This window comes from Sylvia atricapilla, chromosome 5, assembly GCF_009819655.1.
Source record: "Sylvia atricapilla isolate bSylAtr1 chromosome 5, bSylAtr1.pri, whole genome shotgun sequence".
In the NCBI taxonomy this organism is placed as follows: domain Eukaryota; kingdom Metazoa; phylum Chordata; class Aves; order Passeriformes; family Sylviidae; genus Sylvia; species Sylvia atricapilla.
In genome coordinates, this window is record NC_089144.1 from 35,776,662 (window position 1) to 35,796,124 (window position 19,463).

The following is a 19,463-nucleotide window of genomic DNA, read 5'->3' on the forward strand; positions in this document are numbered from 1 at the left end:
CCGCTGTCCGGTGCCGCGGCCCCCGGTGCCGGGCGAGCCCCGCGGGGACGGGCCGACCCGCGCGCCGGCGCCCCGGGGGCGCGCATGGCTCGGGCGCTGCCGGGGCCGGGCGAGGAGCCCGACCCCGGCCCCGGCGGCTCGGGACGCGGGGCAGAGAGGGCTCTCTGCGGACGGCGGCGCTAGCGGGGGGGCCGGGGCGGCAGAGCCCTCCCCCTTGGCGCCGAGGCGCGCTTGGCGGCATGTGCTGAAGTGCCCCGCAGAAGCTACACAAGTTGCCTGCGCGGCGTGGCCCGGCGGCCGGCCGGCGGGGAGCGCCCGCCGCCTCTTGCCTGACCCGACCCGACCTCGTCTCGTTCCCCTCCCCGAGGGCTGCTGCTCCCCGGCGGGGCTCCCGGCGGCCAGGGTGATGCGGCTCGTCGGGAAGTGAGACTCGGTGCGTCCCACGCGGGCCGAGGGCCCCCTGCCTCGGAGTCTCCCATGCTTTCGGGGCCCCCTCGGGTGGCGGCGGCCCCGCGGGAGGCGGGGGTGGCGCTGCCGTGATGGCCCTGGAGGAGAAGCGCCCGCCCGTCACCCCCATGATGATCGAGGAGGAGGCCGCCTTGCGGAACGGCAGCCGGGGACTGCCGCCGGGACCCTGGGCCGAGGCGGCGGGGCCAAGACCCCGCACCACGGAGCGGCACATGGCCGTGCACAAGCGCTTGGTGCTGGGCTTCGCCGTTTCCATCCTAGCGCTGCTGGCGGTGACCATGATCGCCGTGCTGCTCAGCGTCCGCTTCGAGGAGTGCGGCGCCGCAGCCGACGGTCCGCCGCGGGCCGGCGGCAACGGGAGCCTCTCGGGGGCAGCCCGGCAGCCCGACGGTGCGGGGCAGCCCCCCGGCAGGCCGGAGGAGGAGGCGCGGGGCGGGGAAGCGGCGGAGGAAGAGGAGGAGGAGGAGGAGGAGGAGTGGCAGCGGCGGCGGGAGCTGCCGCCCTGGGCCCGGCCGCGGCTGCCGCGGCACCTGCGGCCGCTGCATTACAACCTGATGCTGTGCGCCTTCATGGAGAACTTCACCTTCACCGGGGAGGTTAACGTGCAGCTGGAGGTGCGGAACGCCAGCCGCTACATCGTGCTGCACGCCCACCGTATGCACATCGAGGCGGTCCGCGTGGCCGAGGACAAGTTAGCCGGCGGTGTGCGGGTGGCCCGCACCTTCTTCTATCCCCAGACCCAGGTGTTCGTCGTGGTCCTCAACCGCAGCCTCGAGGCGCAGAAAAGTTACAACCTTAAGATCATCTACAACGCCCTCATCGAGAACGAGCTGCTGGGCTTCTTCCGCAGCTCCTACGTCCTTCACGGCGAGCGAAGGTAGCGGACGGGCCGCGTCGCTTCAAACACACACAACTCGGTCCGAAGTTGGCGGCCCCCGCGCCGAACTTCGCGTAGGGCGGCGCTAGGACCCGGGGCGGCCGCGGCGCCGCCAGGCGGGTGATGCCGCGGGCTCCGCGCTGCCCGGCCCCGGCGGTCCCGGCGAAGGATGCGGGGCTCGGCCGGCTGCCCGGGGACTGGGCTAGGCAGGGGAAGCGGCCGGCCGGCTGGTAAGCGCAGGCCAGGCTTCGCCTCCCCCGCCACCTCTCTCTGGACATCTCTGTAGGGCTCGGCTGTCAGGGCAGAGATGCGGAGGTTCGCGGGGACCGCGAGCACTTCCTCGCTCCAAACCGCCGGCCGGTGTCGTGAGACAGCCGTGAGAGCGGCTGGAGGGCGGCCGAGGCTGAGGAAGCACGCGGGAGCGAGCGGGGGCGGGCGGAGCCGCCTCGGGCTGCGGGGCGGTGCGGGCTGGGGCCGTGCGGAGGCCGGGCCGGGGTCAGCCGGGGCCGCCGGCAGGGGAGCGCCCCGCCGCGCCGGGGACGGCTGCGGGCGGCGGGTCGGGAGATGGCCCAGCGCAGACCGGGGACGGACGGCTGCAAGGAGCAAACTTGCAGGGGTGGCACCAGTGAAGGAGACCGTCCGCTGGCTCCTTGTCAGGGCAGGCCCGGAGCGGAGACCCGGGTCTGTTTCGCACAAAGACTCTGTGTCAGGCTGCCGCGTACCTTCGTGTGACAGAGCCTTGTCAGGTTACAAATAGCAGCGTGCAGGGCAGCGAGACTTCGGTTTTGTTTTATTCTGTTAGGTACAGCAAAAACCTGGTGGGATGTGTTTTCACATAAGGTGAATCCGTTTACGCTTGCTGCAGCTGTGTCGCTGGAGATTTACATCCTGTGACCCCGCAAACCTGGTACGTTTGCGGGCAGAGCAAGATTCAGTCTTGATCTGTATTTACTCAGGTGGTTAAAGCCCCTTGGGTCCCCGTCGAGGCCCTTGTTGCGGTGGGCAGGGTTACTGTGGAGGGCCCCTTTAGCCAGTTACAGAGGCTTTCTTTTTAAAGAAGGTGTTTTCTACCCACATTGAGAGGCTTTGTAATGGAAAAGAAGGCGAGATAGCCTTCTTGATAGTTTTGGCATGGTTTATAATTTTAGAATTAGATTCTTTTTAAGCTGTCCCTCTTTGAAATATCTGTGCAGTAACAGGTTTTCTTTTCCTGAATCGTAGTGTTTTAGATTGTGGAAACAATCTTAAGTGAAACAAAGATTTTATAGTTGGAAGAACTGGGCAAAAATATTAAGACATGAAAAGCATCCTCACCAACTGAATTAAGTCAAAAGCCCTTTTATTAAAACGTATTTTCATTATTATGATTACTGACAATTTTTTAAAGCCTGTTATTATGACTGCAAGCAGGATCAAAGTTAAGTTTTTGCAATTTGTCATCACAGTGAAATAAAAAGGAAATTTGAAAAAGCACAGTTGTAAGAAAAGGTGCGGAAAAAATGCCTTTTATCACGGTTGACTGAATGGTTGGGGTAATTGGGAGTTCTTACAGACCTGTATTGAAATGGGCAAATCAGAAAACAAAATACTGTTAACAGCAGGGGGTATAATTCACTTTACAAATCTGAGAAGTTATTTAAGCAGTTATTATTCTCGTGTACTTTGACTCTGTGTAGGAATAATTGAGCTGTCAAATAGGTGTGGCATTGACATTTCTCTGGAGTTACTGTACTACACTTCAATACCGATCCCCTAGTTAAGATTTAGAAACTATCACCACCAAAAAAAAAAGGTCTACTGACTGTTTCAGTCATCAGGATAGTTTAGAACACGGAGTGGAAAGCAATGGTAAAGTATTTTTTGGACTGCTGTGTGTAGCTTTTCAGATAGAAATTACTTTGTTTTTAATACACTTAAGAATAGTCATGGGCAGAATACTTGCCTTAGGTAAGGTAGCATTGCTGTACTGAAATCAGTAGCATGTTTTTCCTTTACACCAGCTCACTTATATTTCTTTTGGTAAAACATTTTTAACGCTGTAGTCATTGCATGGTTGTAGTTTCAGGTGTTAAAGAGAAGAAGTGATTTTTCCTTTTCAACTGTCACAGGCTTAATGACTCAGTATAGTATAAAGTACTATAAATAATGGGTATTATTTAGAATAATACCCATTCTAAATCAGGAAACTTTTTTTGATCAGAGAGTGCTCTTACAGTAACAATTTGCATTCTGATTAATAACCCATTTTTTAATATGATACATATAACCATTTTTAGTCCTCAAACATGGTCAGCTTCTGTTATGATACCCAAACAGACTTGCATGCTCTGGGAGTCCTTGCTGTTCCAGCAGGGCTTTATTTTTTTGACATCTTTATATTCAATTAAAATACAGCAGCCTCATTGGAGTAGTACTTGCTCTAAAAGGGTCTAAACTATCATTTTTCACTTTTGTTGTACATGAGGAGCAAATAACTCTGGTGTGAGGCATCACAAACATACTAATGCCTTCACTTTATGACTTTTTTTCCCCCAAAAGTTAGTTTCTCTGGCCTTCACAGGTGAGCGGTTGTAAATCAGCCTGGAATGTAAAAGCTGCGTAAAAGTATTTATTTTCTGACTGAAGTCTTTCCTGTGGTACTTGAAATGTACCACAAATGCAAGTGATATGCTACAAATTTACTTTGCATTATGTGATAGAATATCTGACAGTAATCAACACAAATACAATACAGAGCTACTGCAGAGTACTGTATGAGTGTGCAGGCATAATATAAATGAACCTCAAACTTCAGCATGAGTGAAAAGGAAAAAAAAATCTTGTATCACACAGACAAAACAAAGACATGTTCTTCAGTCTTGTAACAACTAAGATGTCAAAATAGATAAGGTTGTTGAGGAAACACATCTTCCTTTAATAGACAAGATGGAATTAAAACACCTGCAAGTTATTGCCATGGGTATTTTGAGAAGACAGACTATGAGCCTGTCATTCTCTCAAGTACAGCCTTTTAGGTGATATTTTTGGGAGCAGGATATAAAAGTGTTGGTACCCAGAGAGGTGTATAAAGGGAGGGATAAAACAGTCAACCTGCCCTTCACTTTTGGCATGCTGTAGGTCTGCTTGTTTTACTTGAACACAGAGCGAAATAGATAAAGACAGTGTTTTGGGTTTAGCATGTTTGTTTTCTTTAAAGCTAAATGGTTAGGGTTTTTTATGCAGTTTTAAAATTTTGTTTGTTTTGCTTCATGGCACAACAAGCAAATTGATGTTTGATAGTAATGACATGTTATAAATACCACTATTATTGGTAGTTGATGTATTTTTAGTATGAAATATTGACTGCCTTGTGTTTGCCCAGTTCTGGCTATGTGGATATATCTGTCTATGTGAAGATGAAGAGTTTACCAGGATTTATTAGCCTGGTGAAGGGATTGTTTCAGTGGCCTAATATGTATTAAAAGGTGACTGATAAGATCTCTGCGAAGTGGGGTGAGATGTGGAGAGGGGATAGGGGGAAGCTTCCTTATTTAGAGAGTATCACAGTATGAGCAGTATTTCCTAAGTATGTGTTTACGTGTGTGTCTGAGCTCATTAAAATTGTTAATTGCAGAGGAAAGTTCATAATTCTTGCTTTATTAATAACAGGCCAGTACAGTTTTCCATGCTCACTTGAAGCTTCTGTTGATGTCTGTAGCTGTTTAGAATGTGCCTAGATTTCAGAATCAGGTCCACTTGAAATACTTTGCATATAAATTAAGTTGCTTTGCTTAATTTAATTGGCTGATTTGGCTTTGTTGCCGTGGTGCAAATCCACTGATAATATGGGATTTTTTTTTGGATTAACACTGGGATATCTGGCACCAATTTTTTACCTTAGATTTAACAACCTTATCCAAAATGATGGTTTTAATAATCCATGATTTGTAATGAAGCAAGAAAAATGTGATGAATTCCTTCAATAATTTTCAGCCAAAAAAGGCTTTTTATTTTAGAAAAAAGACTGGTAGTAACTGCTCCAGTGGAGAGAATTTTTTAAAAGTTTTTAAAAAGTCATCCTTATTTGCAAGAGGTGACAATTCACTGGAAAATATATATCTAGTTCTGTCATGCACTATAGCAAGAAAAAGGTGTAACATTTCAATAAACTTATTTTTTCATTGCCTCCAAGATACGTGTAAAATCCAAAAAGTTTTAGAAGAAGTTAATTAGAGACTTTATTTTCCCAGGGCTACGTATGTTTTTTGCCCCATCAGTGTTAGTGTCATATTGCAGATTAATGGTTATAGACTGATTAATAATAGGTGCCACCATTTTCATTACATCAAAGCTATTCACCCATCCTTTTCCCTCAGAGGAATAACAGATGATTAGTCAGCCTCTAAAATTTTGATAAATGTTTGCCTGGTATCTAAAACTGCACAGTTATTTCCACAGATGAAGCCTTGGAAAGTGAGACATGAATCAATAGCACTCAAAAAGCCTACATACATGCTACCTTCACATTTACATTGTTGGCCCATGGTAATTTTCTCATTCTGTGTGCCTCCAGAAAGTACTCTTACCAAACTCCATAATTCAGCCTTTTAAGTGTAGCTTCTTGTCTGCAAAAAGATCATGGGTTTTCCCCAAGTGTGTAAAATATAAGTCTCTGTCCAGAAAGCTTTCTATTCTGTGTCTGGATCAAAATTTATTTAGTTCCAAAGAAAGCAGCTACAGGTTTAATTGTCAAGCTAAAGCCATCCCATTCTTCCCATATGTGCTTAATAAATACCTTTACCTCTTTCAGAGATCTTTTCATAATTTCACCCATTAACTGAGAACATGGATTTGCTCTCTATAAAATACGCCAGAAAAGAAAAGCACATGTAGAAGAATGGTGAAATACTTTGTGCTGGTTTAATCATTTGCTTGCATTTGTGATTCTGCAAAGCTCACAGAATGGTTTTTTTGGACATGCACAGACACAGCAGTGCTGTATAGTACTGCATCCCAGACCTACGTGCAGCCAGTAGGGAAGTAATCAGCAGTGGAAAACAATGACCATCCTGAGTGCACTGTGTGACCGTGAGTTCTCGTGCCCAAAGAAAGGTAAAGCGCCCTGTCAGTGTTTCAGGGCAGAGTGAATTCTCTGAGGGCTGTTAAATCCTGGTTTGAACTGAGTGTGCTTGTTTTACATTGGATAACCAGCAGTGGCTCACTTTTTTCCCCACATGTTGATGAACAATACTGCTAGCACCTGAAGTTTGATGCGAGATGAGGGTTGATTTATTTAATGTTAGTGTGGTGTCTACAAATTTGTAGAAAATTTGTGGACTATTCATTTGTATCTATTGCATTGCAGTAGAGGTAGTAAAAAAATGATCAAGCAGTGTTCAAACACTGTGTATTTTGTACAGCTGTATTTTTTTCCTCCTTTAAACCACTATGGTCAAGCAGTGTCTTATTTGGTACGTCTATGAATCAAGTGCTCGGCACAGTTAGTAATCTGTTTTTGTTTTTTGTTTCCTGCTTTTCTAGGTTTCTTGGTGTTACGCAGTTTTCTCCTACTCATGCCAGAAAAGCCTTCCCTTGCTTTGATGAGCCCATCTACAAGGCCACGTTCAAAATCAGCATCAGACATCAAGCGACTTACTTATCTTTGTCCAACATGCCAGTTGAAACTTCTGTTTTTGAAGAAGATGGATGGGTTACAGATCACTTTTCACAGACCCCTCTCATGTCCACCTATTACCTGGCTTGGGCAGTGTGCAATTTTACATACCGGGAAACTGTCACCAAGAGTGGAGTAGTTGTAAGTATTTCTAATATACCAAATACATTTCATTACCTTGAAAACCCTCACTTTTTGTAAAGGGATTGTACCAGCAAATGCTTAAAATATTTTCTTAATTAGTATTTTTAAAGTTTGCTGGTCTGTTTAATGATTGTGTGTATTGTTTCGGACCTTTCCTGGAGGTTTGTCTAACATTTTTGGTTTGTCATGTGCCCTTTTTAAATGGTTAGCTTAGTAGGTGTAGTTATCTGAAGAAATTTTAAACTTTTAAATATACCATTAAACTACACTTTGGTTTTCTTGGGAAGTTTTTTCTTGTTTTCTGTAGCCTTTTCATTTCCAATGTTCATGAGATTATTAAAGTAGTAATACTGGTAAGGTTTCCAGTCTCCATCCTTTGGTACTGACGTGTCCCTTGGTGTGCTGTATGCTAGCTCAGGAGGCTGATACAGTAATTTCTCTCTTAGATTTTTCACTCAGGAGCAGGACTTTGCAACCTATCCACTTCTTGAGGCTGCTGGAAGCCCTCAGTTTCTGGACCTGGTTTTTGCAATTATGGTATGATTCCAGGAGTAACACCTTGAGAAAAAAGAGAGAATATCCTTTATTTATGTCAGTTTTGGTTTTGTGTACAAATATCAAGCTCAGAACTGTATAACAAGCCAAAATATACATGAGAAATGCTGTCAACTTAATAGAATATTTCACAGCACTGTCGTCTTGATTTTTCAGGTGAACTTACAGAGAAACCCTTCCTACTTAGTTACTGTGAATAACGAAACAGAGCTGGTTCTGGAGGAAGTAGAGGACTAGACAACAGTTTGAGCTGTGAGCCTGAGCAAAGGGGTGTTTTTACCTTATACTTCAGCAAATGCCATATGATTTTGTGCTGTAGCCTAGGGGCATGAGGAAGGGCTGCTGAGTGCTCATAACAGGAAATACCCCCTTAAATGCTTTGAGCCATTTAGCTTAAATCCTTTGAGCCAGTGTGAGCATTGTGCTGCAGTGGAGGGAGCTGATCCACCTTCTCAGAGCCAGAGGTATTCTTGGCCTTCCTTGTACCAGCTGTCACCTCTATACAGCCATATGATCTGGCTGAAATCTGACCTGAAAAATAACTGTAAATGTGGTAAATTTTCAGCCAAAACAGTTCACTGATCTGCCTTTTTCTGCTACTGCTGGAGTCGTAGCATGGATTCAAGGCTTTGCTGATGGGAGGTAGACCCAGGACAGCACTGGTGTATCTAATTTAGACTATCCTGAAGGGATCAACAAATCTTGTTTTTTTACTGGAACAGCTGGGTAGGACACTGGGGACCGTTCTTCATCCCTTTTATACCATGACCAGCAGACTGTGACACTATTCTTCGGCACCACACAAGGACAAAATATGACTAGGAAGTGGTTCTCCTGAGGTGCTTTAACCTATAACGATATGGGAACTGCTGAGACTTACGTAATAGTCATAGGATCATAGAACAGTTTGGATTGAAAGGGACCATAAAGGCCACCTAGTTCTGAATCCCCCTGCCACAGGCAAGCTCACCTTCCAGTAGACCTGGTTGCTCAAGACCTGTATGCAGCCTGGCCTTGAGCACTTACAGGGATGGGTCATCTGCAGCTTTTTTGAGCAACTTGTGCCAGTGTATCACCACCCTCACAGTAAAGAATTTCTTCATAACACCTAATCTAAACCTGCCTACTTTTGTTTTGAAACTGTTACTCCTTGTCCTGTCTCTGCTATTGGCATAACCAATTATTTGAAATGTGGAGGGTGGGCCTCAGGACCATCAACTTGAAACATGCAACCTACTTCCTCCTTAACTCATTTTCTTGTAGTATTGTTTAGAGCTCATATCCTGTAGACTTCAGCTGCTTTAATACATTCGATGCCTTGAAAACAGAGGCCCACTTATGTCTTGTCGATAACTTTCTGCTGTTCTTGTGTTTCCCAAAACTGTTCTCAAGACTTTCAATTTAAGTCTTGAATCTGAAGAAAAAATCAAATATTCTTTTGTTAGAAATTTGTGGTTACTAGAGCCTTATAGTTACGCTTGAGTCTGTTGGTTCAGCACATGTCCCTTCCACCAGCCTGACAGTACCACTGTACAGAACTTTGCCAACAAATATGAAAATTAGTAGGTTAATCTTTGTGAAAACTTGAAGACCAAAATCCTACATAGGTTGAGATTGTCTGTATTCCATGAAATTGTTTGGTTGGTCTAGAGTTTGAGCTCTTGTTTTTTAAAAAAAGCCCTTACCACAGCAGTATATTAATGCCAAGGAATACCGAAACAGTTTGCACTAGGCTATTGGTTAAATATGTCTTGCTATTTTCCAGTTCCATTTGGGATCTCATCATCTTTCATCATGGTTCAGTTCTGTTGAAAGAGTGTCTTTTAAGGTATGAAATCACGGCAAGTACTTCAGCTCAGAGCTGCATTCTTTCAGATGAATTGCTGAGGTAATCCATCTTTTTGAGTCTCTTATATTGCAGTGCCAGGAGTTCATGGGCGCTACTGGGTGAATTTGAAATTATCCGAATCCCTGCACGCAAAATTTCAAATTTCTTAGTTTCTTTCAAAGCCCCTTTTTACTAAAATATAGTTACCCCCATATCCATGACACTTAACTTAAATATACAATAAAAGTAAGTTTGCTTGTAAAAATGAATGGATTTTCATGAAAATTACCCAAACCTTCAGCTGAAGCATCTTGATAGGCTGTTTCTTATATTGGTGAATTTTCATTTTAATTAATGCTGTATATATTATATTTGTTTGTAGACACCTAAAAGATTCCAGCTTGTATATAGTTTTGCTTTTCTTTTGACACTTCCATGAACCTGATTTTGGTTCACAAAACATTTTGGGGGCAGTGGGCTGTCCTTTTAAATTTTGATAGCATGCTAATGACTATAATCTCACTTCTCTTCCAGCTGACCAGTATTAATGAAGTGCTATGGTCAAAGGTGGATAAACTCTGAGGAATAGAAGTAGCTATGAGATGAAAAGCAGATTTTTTAACTGCAAAATTGCTTAAATGTTAACTGTTCATTTTTTCTCAAAGAATGCCACTGACCTCAAAAATTAGTTTAAACCTAAGAATGACATTCAATACAAGTCAAGTTTTAAATAGAAACTGCCTTTTGGAAAGCTTAGGTAGCCAATCAAAATACTTACGTGGCTATAGTTCTTGCATGAAGGTTTTTTGTATTTCATACCCTAAAATTAATTGGGAAAAGGGAATTAAGACAAGCAGTTCTTTTTTAGGAGCATCCTGTAGTGGATGTGAACCATTATCACATCCATAACTCTTCACTCCACATGGGTCTGATCCAAATCCCTTCCAGATCAGGTAATTTAAAAGCTGAGCTGACTTTTTATATGTATTACAGGTATATAATGTTATTCAGATTCAGCTGGGATTACAGGAAATCACTGGACTTGCCTTTGTTTTTAGGCGAGGACTTCATTCCAGTAGAAAGGACAGTGGTGCAGTCATCTGTGCTGCTATGGACCAAGGAGCAGTGTGGTTCTACCAGGGTGGTGCCCGAGTAATGCTGTTTTGAGGGAGGAGGGGTGCCCTTGCAAGCAGGCTTAGCTGATCAGTGTATGGCTCTACTAGCAGCTGCAGCTGGGGAAAATCATGGGATCTGTATACTGTCATCTTTGAACAGTACAATAATCCAGAAAACTCCGCTTACCTCCACATGCTTGCTTGCTTCTAGTCTTAGGTTGCATTTCCTAATCATGCATCTTATGTTCTTTGTCAGTAATTCTTAAAAGCAAAATATTGCTGGTTGGATTATGTTGTCTGTCACATCATCTCTGTGTCTCTTTCCTTCATTGTTGCCTTTATTTGTGTTTTCAATCCACCAGGCCTTTTCCTACTATTGCTTTATTTTTTCCCTGCTTAGATTAGTACTTGTATTCTCCAAACCCTCTGTTTCTCATTCCTTTGTCAGGTGAACATGGAAAACTTGCTATTTCCTGCATGGCTTTTCAGTGTCTCGTAAGTTATTTTAATTCATTTTTTCCCTGTAAATTCTTTCTCTTTTTGAGTTAGTGGAAGGAGGGAGCACATAGTGTATCAGTGGAGATGCATGTATTGCTGGAAAAGATGTTTCTGGGAGATTCATCTTCTACTATTCCTTTTTGCTATGGATGGGATGTGGAGATAGGTATGAAAATAAAATGCCAACTGGCAGCACTAAAGTGTTTCTCATGTCAGGGGGAGTATCTGCTAAAAACAGAAAAAGAAAATGTATGGAAAGGAGTGAAGTCAGGAGGAATTGTGGGTGCAGGGGTTAAAGAGGCGAGTGCAGACAGTACCAGAGCAGATGGGAAGGAGCAGCTGTGAAAGAAAGTGGCTATCTAGCTGGGTGGTGGTGAGTGGGAGGAGAAATGCTGAAAGAAGGCAGTACCCAAAGGAGAATTTTGCGTGGTTTCACTTTTCTTACCCCTGCTTTTATTCTAAAGTGGTGGCAGCACCTTTTGCAGGACTAGCAGTGTATGCTTGACCACAGCTGGGTCAGCTGCTCAGGGTAGGACCTCCACTATCTGACTGAACCCATGCACGTTCCATTTTGAAAAGACCATTATGACCAGGTGTGTCTTGGTTTCAGCTGTATTAAATGTTTCTGTAGTGCCATCGATGCTGAGTACTTTGTCATGATACAAAGGCCTTAAGGCTGAGAAAGATCTTAACAAATTATACCAGAATAAAGTCAACCTTTACTGCACTGCTTTTGTTTTGGTATTTATTGAAGATGTAATTAATATTCACAAGCTTTAAAGTACATTTAAGTCTTACTCTATCCAGTGAGGAGGAGCTCTAATAATCTGGCTAAGGAAAAGTAAGATAATTGCTGTTTCTGTGCTTTCTGGCTTGCCTGCATAAAGGTCCTGGCATTGAATTCTCTTGGGCATGTGCTTGGGGGGGCTCACTCAGTTTGGCTTAATATAACTAAAGAAGATACAGTAGTCTCAAAATTGGGATCCATGTAGTAATAGTTGCTTGATTCTGTGCAAGTGAAAATTAATTTTTGTCTAGGAAGAGCTAGTGAACAGAGTCACATAAGCAGATTTAGGTCAGAATCAGTATGTGTCCAGCAGCTCATGTTGGTTTACTTCCAGCATGGGACCATGGTTTTATTCATGTCCTTAGGACAAGGTGACTGGATATAGTACAGTGCTTCTAGCAGGACAGCTGTGTTGGGCATTCCCTTGTCTGAAGTGTGATGGTCAGTCTGAGGAGACTAAAGAGCTGACTTTCAGTAATAATCTAAGAAAAAGAAAAAAACCCATGTAGAACAGCAGAATAACTTTTTTCACTGTGACTTTTGTCATTTGTTAGTTGCTAGAAAAAACTGAAAATATAAGTCTTGTTTTAAAATAACTATGCACTGACTATGCAGTTTGGCCAGTAACTTTTATAAAATTATTTTGTATTTGAAAAATGTATTTATATTTTTATCTAATAATGAGAATGACCTCAAGGCCAGGCAGTTTCTCTCAGCTAATGACTACCTGGGTTAAGGCCTGAGGCTCTTCCTTAGGCCCTCTCTTCAGCTGATGGTAGTAACTGCCAGCAAAGTCTCTTCATCAGTTATTATTTATTAATCAATATTGAAGCAATTATACATGAGATAATTCTTTGTGGGTGAGCATATTGGTTACAGCAGAATGGTTTCGCTATCAAAAGCAGAACTGGTCTTCAATTAAAATTTTCCTCCCCTGCAACCTGAATATAAATCCAACTCCAGAGTTCTGTGCTACTTTTCAAGCCCTGCAAAGTAACTTTTGTTAGCCCATCACTTACCACTGGGAGGCCACACATTTATCTGATAAACAGGTAACAGCTAATACATGAAGTACCAGGCATATTTCTGAAGCCTGGTATAATGCAGACTTGTAATATTGAATCTTTATATATCTGTGAATCTTATAATGGTGCACTTTTTTTTTTTTTTTTTTTTAATTTTATTACTAATGTCCCAGACTTGCCTTCTTCAGAACAACTTTCATTAAACAGTTAAAAATAAAATTCATGCTAGGAAGAGTGTATTGGGAAGCATGCAATTACATTGAGCTAGAAAAGCACACATGGTTATAGATAGGTGTGTTCTTTCCTTTTTGTGTGTGAAATTTTCTCTGTAGTAACAACAGGCTGGTTCTGAAACTATCTTTTACTCAGTTCAGGGCATACTACTGTGAATTATTTTAGGTGGGAAGCTGTGTTATAATACAATAGGAATCCAAAGAAATTGTAGTGTTTTCAGATTTTCCGCGTCAATATTTGTTTACCCATTCTGTTTCAGGTTTGTATATTGAAAATAACTTCTGGTTTATTAATTTTTAAATACTGTAGCTACAAAACATGCTACAAACAAACAAACCTATGTGATCAGCATCCACGCTAAACTGAATATGCCAGGGAATTTGTTAAAAACATAAATTGCAAACTTGCACTCCATTTTTATTGATTTCTGGTTGAATTTGCAAGTTGAATGCGCTAGGAAAACACTGTACATTTATTGTGCTTACTCCTTTAAAAATTACTCTCCATCAGCACTTGTAGTACATGCTGTATTTAAATGTGATATTTGTTTTACTAATGTCAATGCCCAGGTGCGCTCTGCAAGTAATGCTATTGAATTGAAAGACTTGAGTTTGTTTTGTTTTAGTTTAGGAAGATCACCTGTAAGTATCTGGGGGCAGTGGTGTACTTTGTATGTAGCAGCAAGAAGACTGTCAAAAAGCACAAATCACTTTCTTAATTTGTGGCTGTTTTGTAGGTTTATGGCTTGCTGAAATTACTGTGAGGAGAGAGAGGCAGCACGATTCCTGGCCTCATGGTTGTCAGAACAGCATCCTAATTGTAATTCTGTACATTCAAGAGCAGTTCAGCCTGTAGCTGCTTCATCTGGGGTCTCTGGCTAATGAAAGAAAAGAAAGGTCTGAGACTTAGCATTTCCCACTCATTCCCTGCCATTTGCCCAGAGGAGAGTGAAGTGCCTGCAGTTCCTCCTACTTCCCACATTATGAGCAAGGAAAGGAGGGAGATATAAGAGAAGAGACACTATTTCCCTTCCTTTCATGTGCTAATGAGCATATGCTTAGTAGTATGTGCTATGACAATGCAACTCATAGTCAAGACTAAACACTTGAGCTGCACTCTGCTTTTTGCATCATGTTGTTTCATGTCTCTCTATGCTTCTTATGTTGTGCTGTCATATTTGACTTCATTAACTTACTCGTCTGTCCTTGGCATCAACACGAATTCTGCTTTTTGACATCCAAGGAAGTAGCAGGAGTCTACTAGCATGTTCCTGTAAGAGTCATGCTTTTGCTATAAAAGCAAAAATGATGTGCCAAATAATCTGTAGGAGGTATCTCACTCCAGGACAACATAAAGGTGAACACATTCCTGCACCAGCCTGAACATCTGTCAGTCAAGCCAGTGCTTTCCTGAGTATTTACTGTAGTAACTCTGCTCTATTGCAGTGAAAATGGATTACAGACTTAGTTGACACCTAGCTGAGTGACAGATACAGTATTTGTTGATGGAGGAGAGTGATGTCTGCTTTTATTTATTTATGGACCAGTGTCTCCTCCTGGGTTTAGGTAAATTTTAATCATATTTTTCTTGCAGGAACAAGAAATTTAGCCTGTTTTTTCCCAATTTTTATAGTCAGTGATGTGAAAGTAACTGCTCATTTTGGAGATTCATGCATGTTGCCAGTCCAAGCCCTCTTTTTGGGGACAGTCAGTCAGGTGTCTGTAATGTTCACCTTTTAGGCTTGCCTTGACCTGTTGTTTTCATGTTGGAAAACCTGCACAAATGCCACCTTATTTTTGCCTTTGTCCCACGGTTTCTTGCTGCCTGGAGGTTTATGGTATTTACCCCCCTTTTTACTGGTAGAATTGCCATTTTGATTTTCTTCTATGGTGTTGTAGGGTTGACAGAGCTCTTTTGCTCTTCCAGTGGGGTGCTTTCACACTTCAGTTCCTTTTTTGAAAGTTTTTGTTAATCAGGTGCTGGAATAGAATGAGAAGCTGGAAAGCAGTGCTGTGGAAAGAGCCTTGGGGGTCGTGGTTGATGTCAAATTGAACGTGGGTCAGCAGTGCTCTGGCAGCCAGGAAAGGCCAAGCCTGTCCTGGCCAGCTGGGCACGGGAGGGGATTGACTTTGTCCTGCTCTGCTCTGCACTGGGGCAGCCTCACCTCGAGTCCTGGGGGCAGTTTTGGGTACCACAATATAAAAAAGGTATTAAACTATTAGAGAGTGTCCATGAAGACATGAAGAAGCGCCATGAGGTGGTGAAGGGCCTTGAGGGGAAGCCTTGTGAGGAGCAGCTGATGTCACTTGGTCCGTTCAGCCTGGAGAAGAGACTGAGATGAGACCTCATTTTGTCTTCAGCATTCTCATGAGGGAAAGCAGAGAGGCAGGTACTGATCTCTTCACTCTCATGACCAGTGATAGGACTTGAGGAAATGACATGAAGCTGAGTCAGGGAGATTTAGGCTGGATATCTGGAAAAGATTTTTTCCCCGGACTGTGCTTGAACACTGGAACAGGCTCCCCCTGGTTACAACGCCAAACCTGACCGAGTTCAAGAAGCATTTTTACAATGCTTTCAGGTACATGGAGTGATTCTTGGGGATGGTGCTGTGCAGAGCCAGGAGCTGGACTCAGTGATCCTGTGGGATCCCTTCCAACTCAGCATATTCTGTGAATTTGTAAATGTGCTTTTCCAAGGTCTAGGCTCCATGGCTTCACATGCCTTTTCCTGCTACTCTCCAGGGGTTGTTTTCACAGGGCAAACTGCAGCAGTGGAAATAGCGAGGCTGATTGGCTGCCTTGTAGGCAATGCTCTCATTCTCAAGTTTATTCCAGCTCATAGTGGTTGCTGTGACTGTCCAACTGCTCGAGCTGGGCACGTGGCCCCATCCCCTGGCACGCCTTTCATGCACTGGGGTGGGGACAGGTGCCAGAGAACCAGCTCTGTTGGCATGGTTCCACTGAATGGTACCCCTAGGAGATCCTCTGCTGCTCCTGCCTGGCAGCTTTCTGGCTGCTGCATGCTGTTGAGACCTAGCAAGAGCAGTTAGAAATGAGAACTGAGCGTGTTTTCTTTGTATTTGGAACAGCATAATTTGAAAGCAGATTATGTATCTCTTTGAAGGGTAAATGACCTAAAGTTTATTAAAAAAAGTTGTCCCACAGTGGATTATCATGAAAAATGTTTAGCAAAGCATTTTGTTTCACAGCATGCAGTGGCGCTGTGTGGCAATGTGGGACAGAACAAGAAAACGAATATTTTATTTATTTGAAATGACTGAGTTGAGGAGAGAATAAGAAGCAAAAGGTGGTTTATTAGCATTTACCTCCTGGGGTACCCACACTTTTTTTCCCTCTCACCTCCCTTTTCCAAAGCATGGTGATAGTTTGGTAGTCACAGCAGCTTGGAACCTCAATTAAGAGTTCATATCCTCAGGATGGCAAGTAGTACTTCAGTTAATAAAGGTAAAAGGAAATAAAAGGTGGAGGAAGTAAAAGCTGAATGAGAAAGAAGGGAAATGGATTCCTATGGAACAATTTCAAAGAAAGTATACCTACTGAATCATTTGCATACCACATGCATTTCTTGTAGCTCTTCAATCCCCTGGCTAAATAAATCACAGACCATTGTTGAACAATAATAACATCATGCTGTGTTTTGTTTTACTGAAAAGTGTTTCTATATATTTGAAATTTGATAATGTTCTTTTAAGTTTGTTCTTGCACTTTAAATACCATGGGAAAAAGGGAAACTGATTTATACCTGATGAGAAAGCTTGATAGTTTTATTTTTTTTGTCTGATAGGTGGATGTCTGTTTTTCAGGTAGAAGTCAAACTCTGTATGTGGCAGTCCCAGTGAGTGATGAGATGTACTGCTTAATTCAAAGTCATATGTATTAATGCATATGCATTCATAAATACTTAGATTTTTGGTTACTGCTGCATCAGAGATGACATACATTGTTGGTGTTTTTTGTCCTCTCACAAGACGAAAGGAATAATTCTTCTCATTCTTTTCTCAATTTCTTACTGAAATTCTACTAACTGTATTTGGGGGATGGAAAAGGAGTGATGCCCAAACTTGCTTTTCTTTTTGTCATTAAGCTTTGCTTTCTATTTCTGAGCAATTCTGTATGTTTAACACATTAAATACGCAGTTCTAAAGTAAAAGAACAGAGTGATCACAGGGACTATCTGGTTTATTTCAGTCCACAGTACTTTTACTATACAGCCTTTCTGCAATAAGTGCCAGCAGAGGTGATAGTAGTAGCATTCTGTCCTTCTTTGGAAGTCTCCTATCATGCCATGCTCAGGTTATATTCAGTCTTCATTGTGATCTCTTATTATAACTATAAAATAGGGAACGGTAATTTGTACTTGTGTTCTATTTTACTTCCTCTGGGGCTGTTGAGTATTTATTCTTGAGCCAAGACCATTAGGTCTGCAGTGGAAATTTAAACAGTTAATATGAGCCATTCTAAGGTAGCACTGCAGTCACTGATGATCACTTTAAAAAAAAGTTTTAATAGGCAGAGGATTAGGAAATAGACTGTATTAACTTTCTTACTTAAAAATATTATGTCTCCTGTGGACAGCATAGCAACGAGTATATTAAAGTTAATAGCTCCCAAGAGAGCAAAGATGAATGCCTTGGGAATATGTATCTTGATGTAGAACCAGGAAGTTTGAAACTTTTCCTTGTGTCTTGGTATTGCTTGGCTTGTGATGATCCACAGATGACCTGTCATTCACAGTGGCTGAGGCAAGTACTGTAGAGTCTGCCAAGGGAGCTTACATTAACTTCTGACCAGGGGAGACATGTGAGGCATACAGAGGAGATTGGGTGGTAGCTTAAGAGTTAAGAACCTAGTGCAAACCTTTTCAGAATAGTGATGTGTAAAGCATAAAGAGGCTGGAGAAAGTGAAAGGGGATGAAGAAGGCCACCTCTTGGAAAACTTGTGACTCCTTGCTATGAAACAACTTCGAAATGCTGAACTAGCTTGGAACATGAGAGCTGCTTGAGCAGCAGAAAAAGTTCAGTGAAAGCATAATTTAGGTATGGAAATGAAGATAAGTAATTTGCATGGTTACAATAGGGCATATTATAACATTTGTCTTTACTACAAAATACTTTGATGAATCACACATGACTAGGAATGATTATACTACCATGAAGTATTGTGAGGATAAAAAGGATCTGTGAATCATAGTGCAGCTGGTAGTGTAGAGTTGCCTGGCTTCACAGTTCTGTTATTCAGGGTTGATGGCTAAGAAGAAATATCCTGAGTGCTGTTTTGTATGTACATTTGTGCTTTAGCAGCATTTGAAGTATTTAAATACATTTAATTATACATTCTGTTCCGTAACTGATCTCACCAGTACAATGACACCTCGCAGTACCTACATGAGGAAGTCCGGAAAAGAACAAAACTGATTTCCCAGCAGAATCTATCTGCTTCGAAAGATACTTCCTCTTAAATGCAGACATGATTTACTGATGCTGGGATGTTCTCATTAAGTTGAGCTGGTGTTGTAATTACAATTAAAAGTTGAAGTGCTTTTTCATATGTTTGAGTTCTGTCACCTGAACTTGGACCAGCTCTGCTCTAATATCCTCCAACCACAGATTTTAATGTAATTTTCTTTCTTTTTTTGGTGACTGCTTTGTGGCTTCTGGTCACTTCAGACTCACTGTCTTTTAGGTCCAAGGAATTGTGTGTTTTCCTTTCAGCAGACTAAGTGCTGGTGAGACATAGATTGCATTTTACTGTTTTGAGTAAAGCAGTGTAGTTGAAAGCTGCTGCTGAACAGACTTGTGTTGTTCCTCCCCCTCCCTGGCCTGCACACTTTGCTGTATCATTGTCAAATCTAGTGACTTGTGGTTGGGCAGTGAGCCTGTAATTATCCAATGGGAGACTAAAAATTTAATGACCTTTTGACTGAACCATCTTGTCCCATATGTGGATAGTCTGTGGATCTAATTTGAGAGGAGAAGGAAATGCACAACTGTCCTTTTTTAGTGATATGCCATCATAAATGTGGAGAAAGAACAATATAAAACTCTGTGAAGATATTTTGCCATTCTTAATGACTCGTGGAGGTGCAATTGAGAAATATGACTAACCATAACTCTCTAACTTTGTGAAACATCCCTCTAACCATGAGTCTTTCACATCCAAGCTGCTGTCGTTATTGCCCAGGTGGAGAAGTTAATTCCGGTGCTTGGTATGTATGAATTACAAGCAAGATCCTTTAGAAGAGTGAGATGTTACCAT

At 42.7% G+C, this 19,463-nt stretch overlaps 1 protein-coding gene across 1 annotated transcript in view; it reads left to right on the forward strand.

Moving 5' to 3' along the window:
• The first annotated feature begins 397 nt into the window (after nucleotides 1–397).
• The window catches only part of TRHDE (thyrotropin releasing hormone degrading enzyme), a 206,701-nt gene continuing 187,635 nt past the window's right edge, over nucleotides 398–19,463 (forward strand). The window contains exons 1-2 of the mRNA XM_066319185.1: nucleotides 398–1,345; nucleotides 6,866–7,139. Of these exons, the coding sequence (XP_066175282.1) occupies nucleotides 540–1,345; nucleotides 6,866–7,139 (1,080 nt within the window). The 5' untranslated portion in view covers nucleotides 398–539. The remainder of the gene's footprint in view (nucleotides 1,346–6,865; nucleotides 7,140–19,463) is intronic.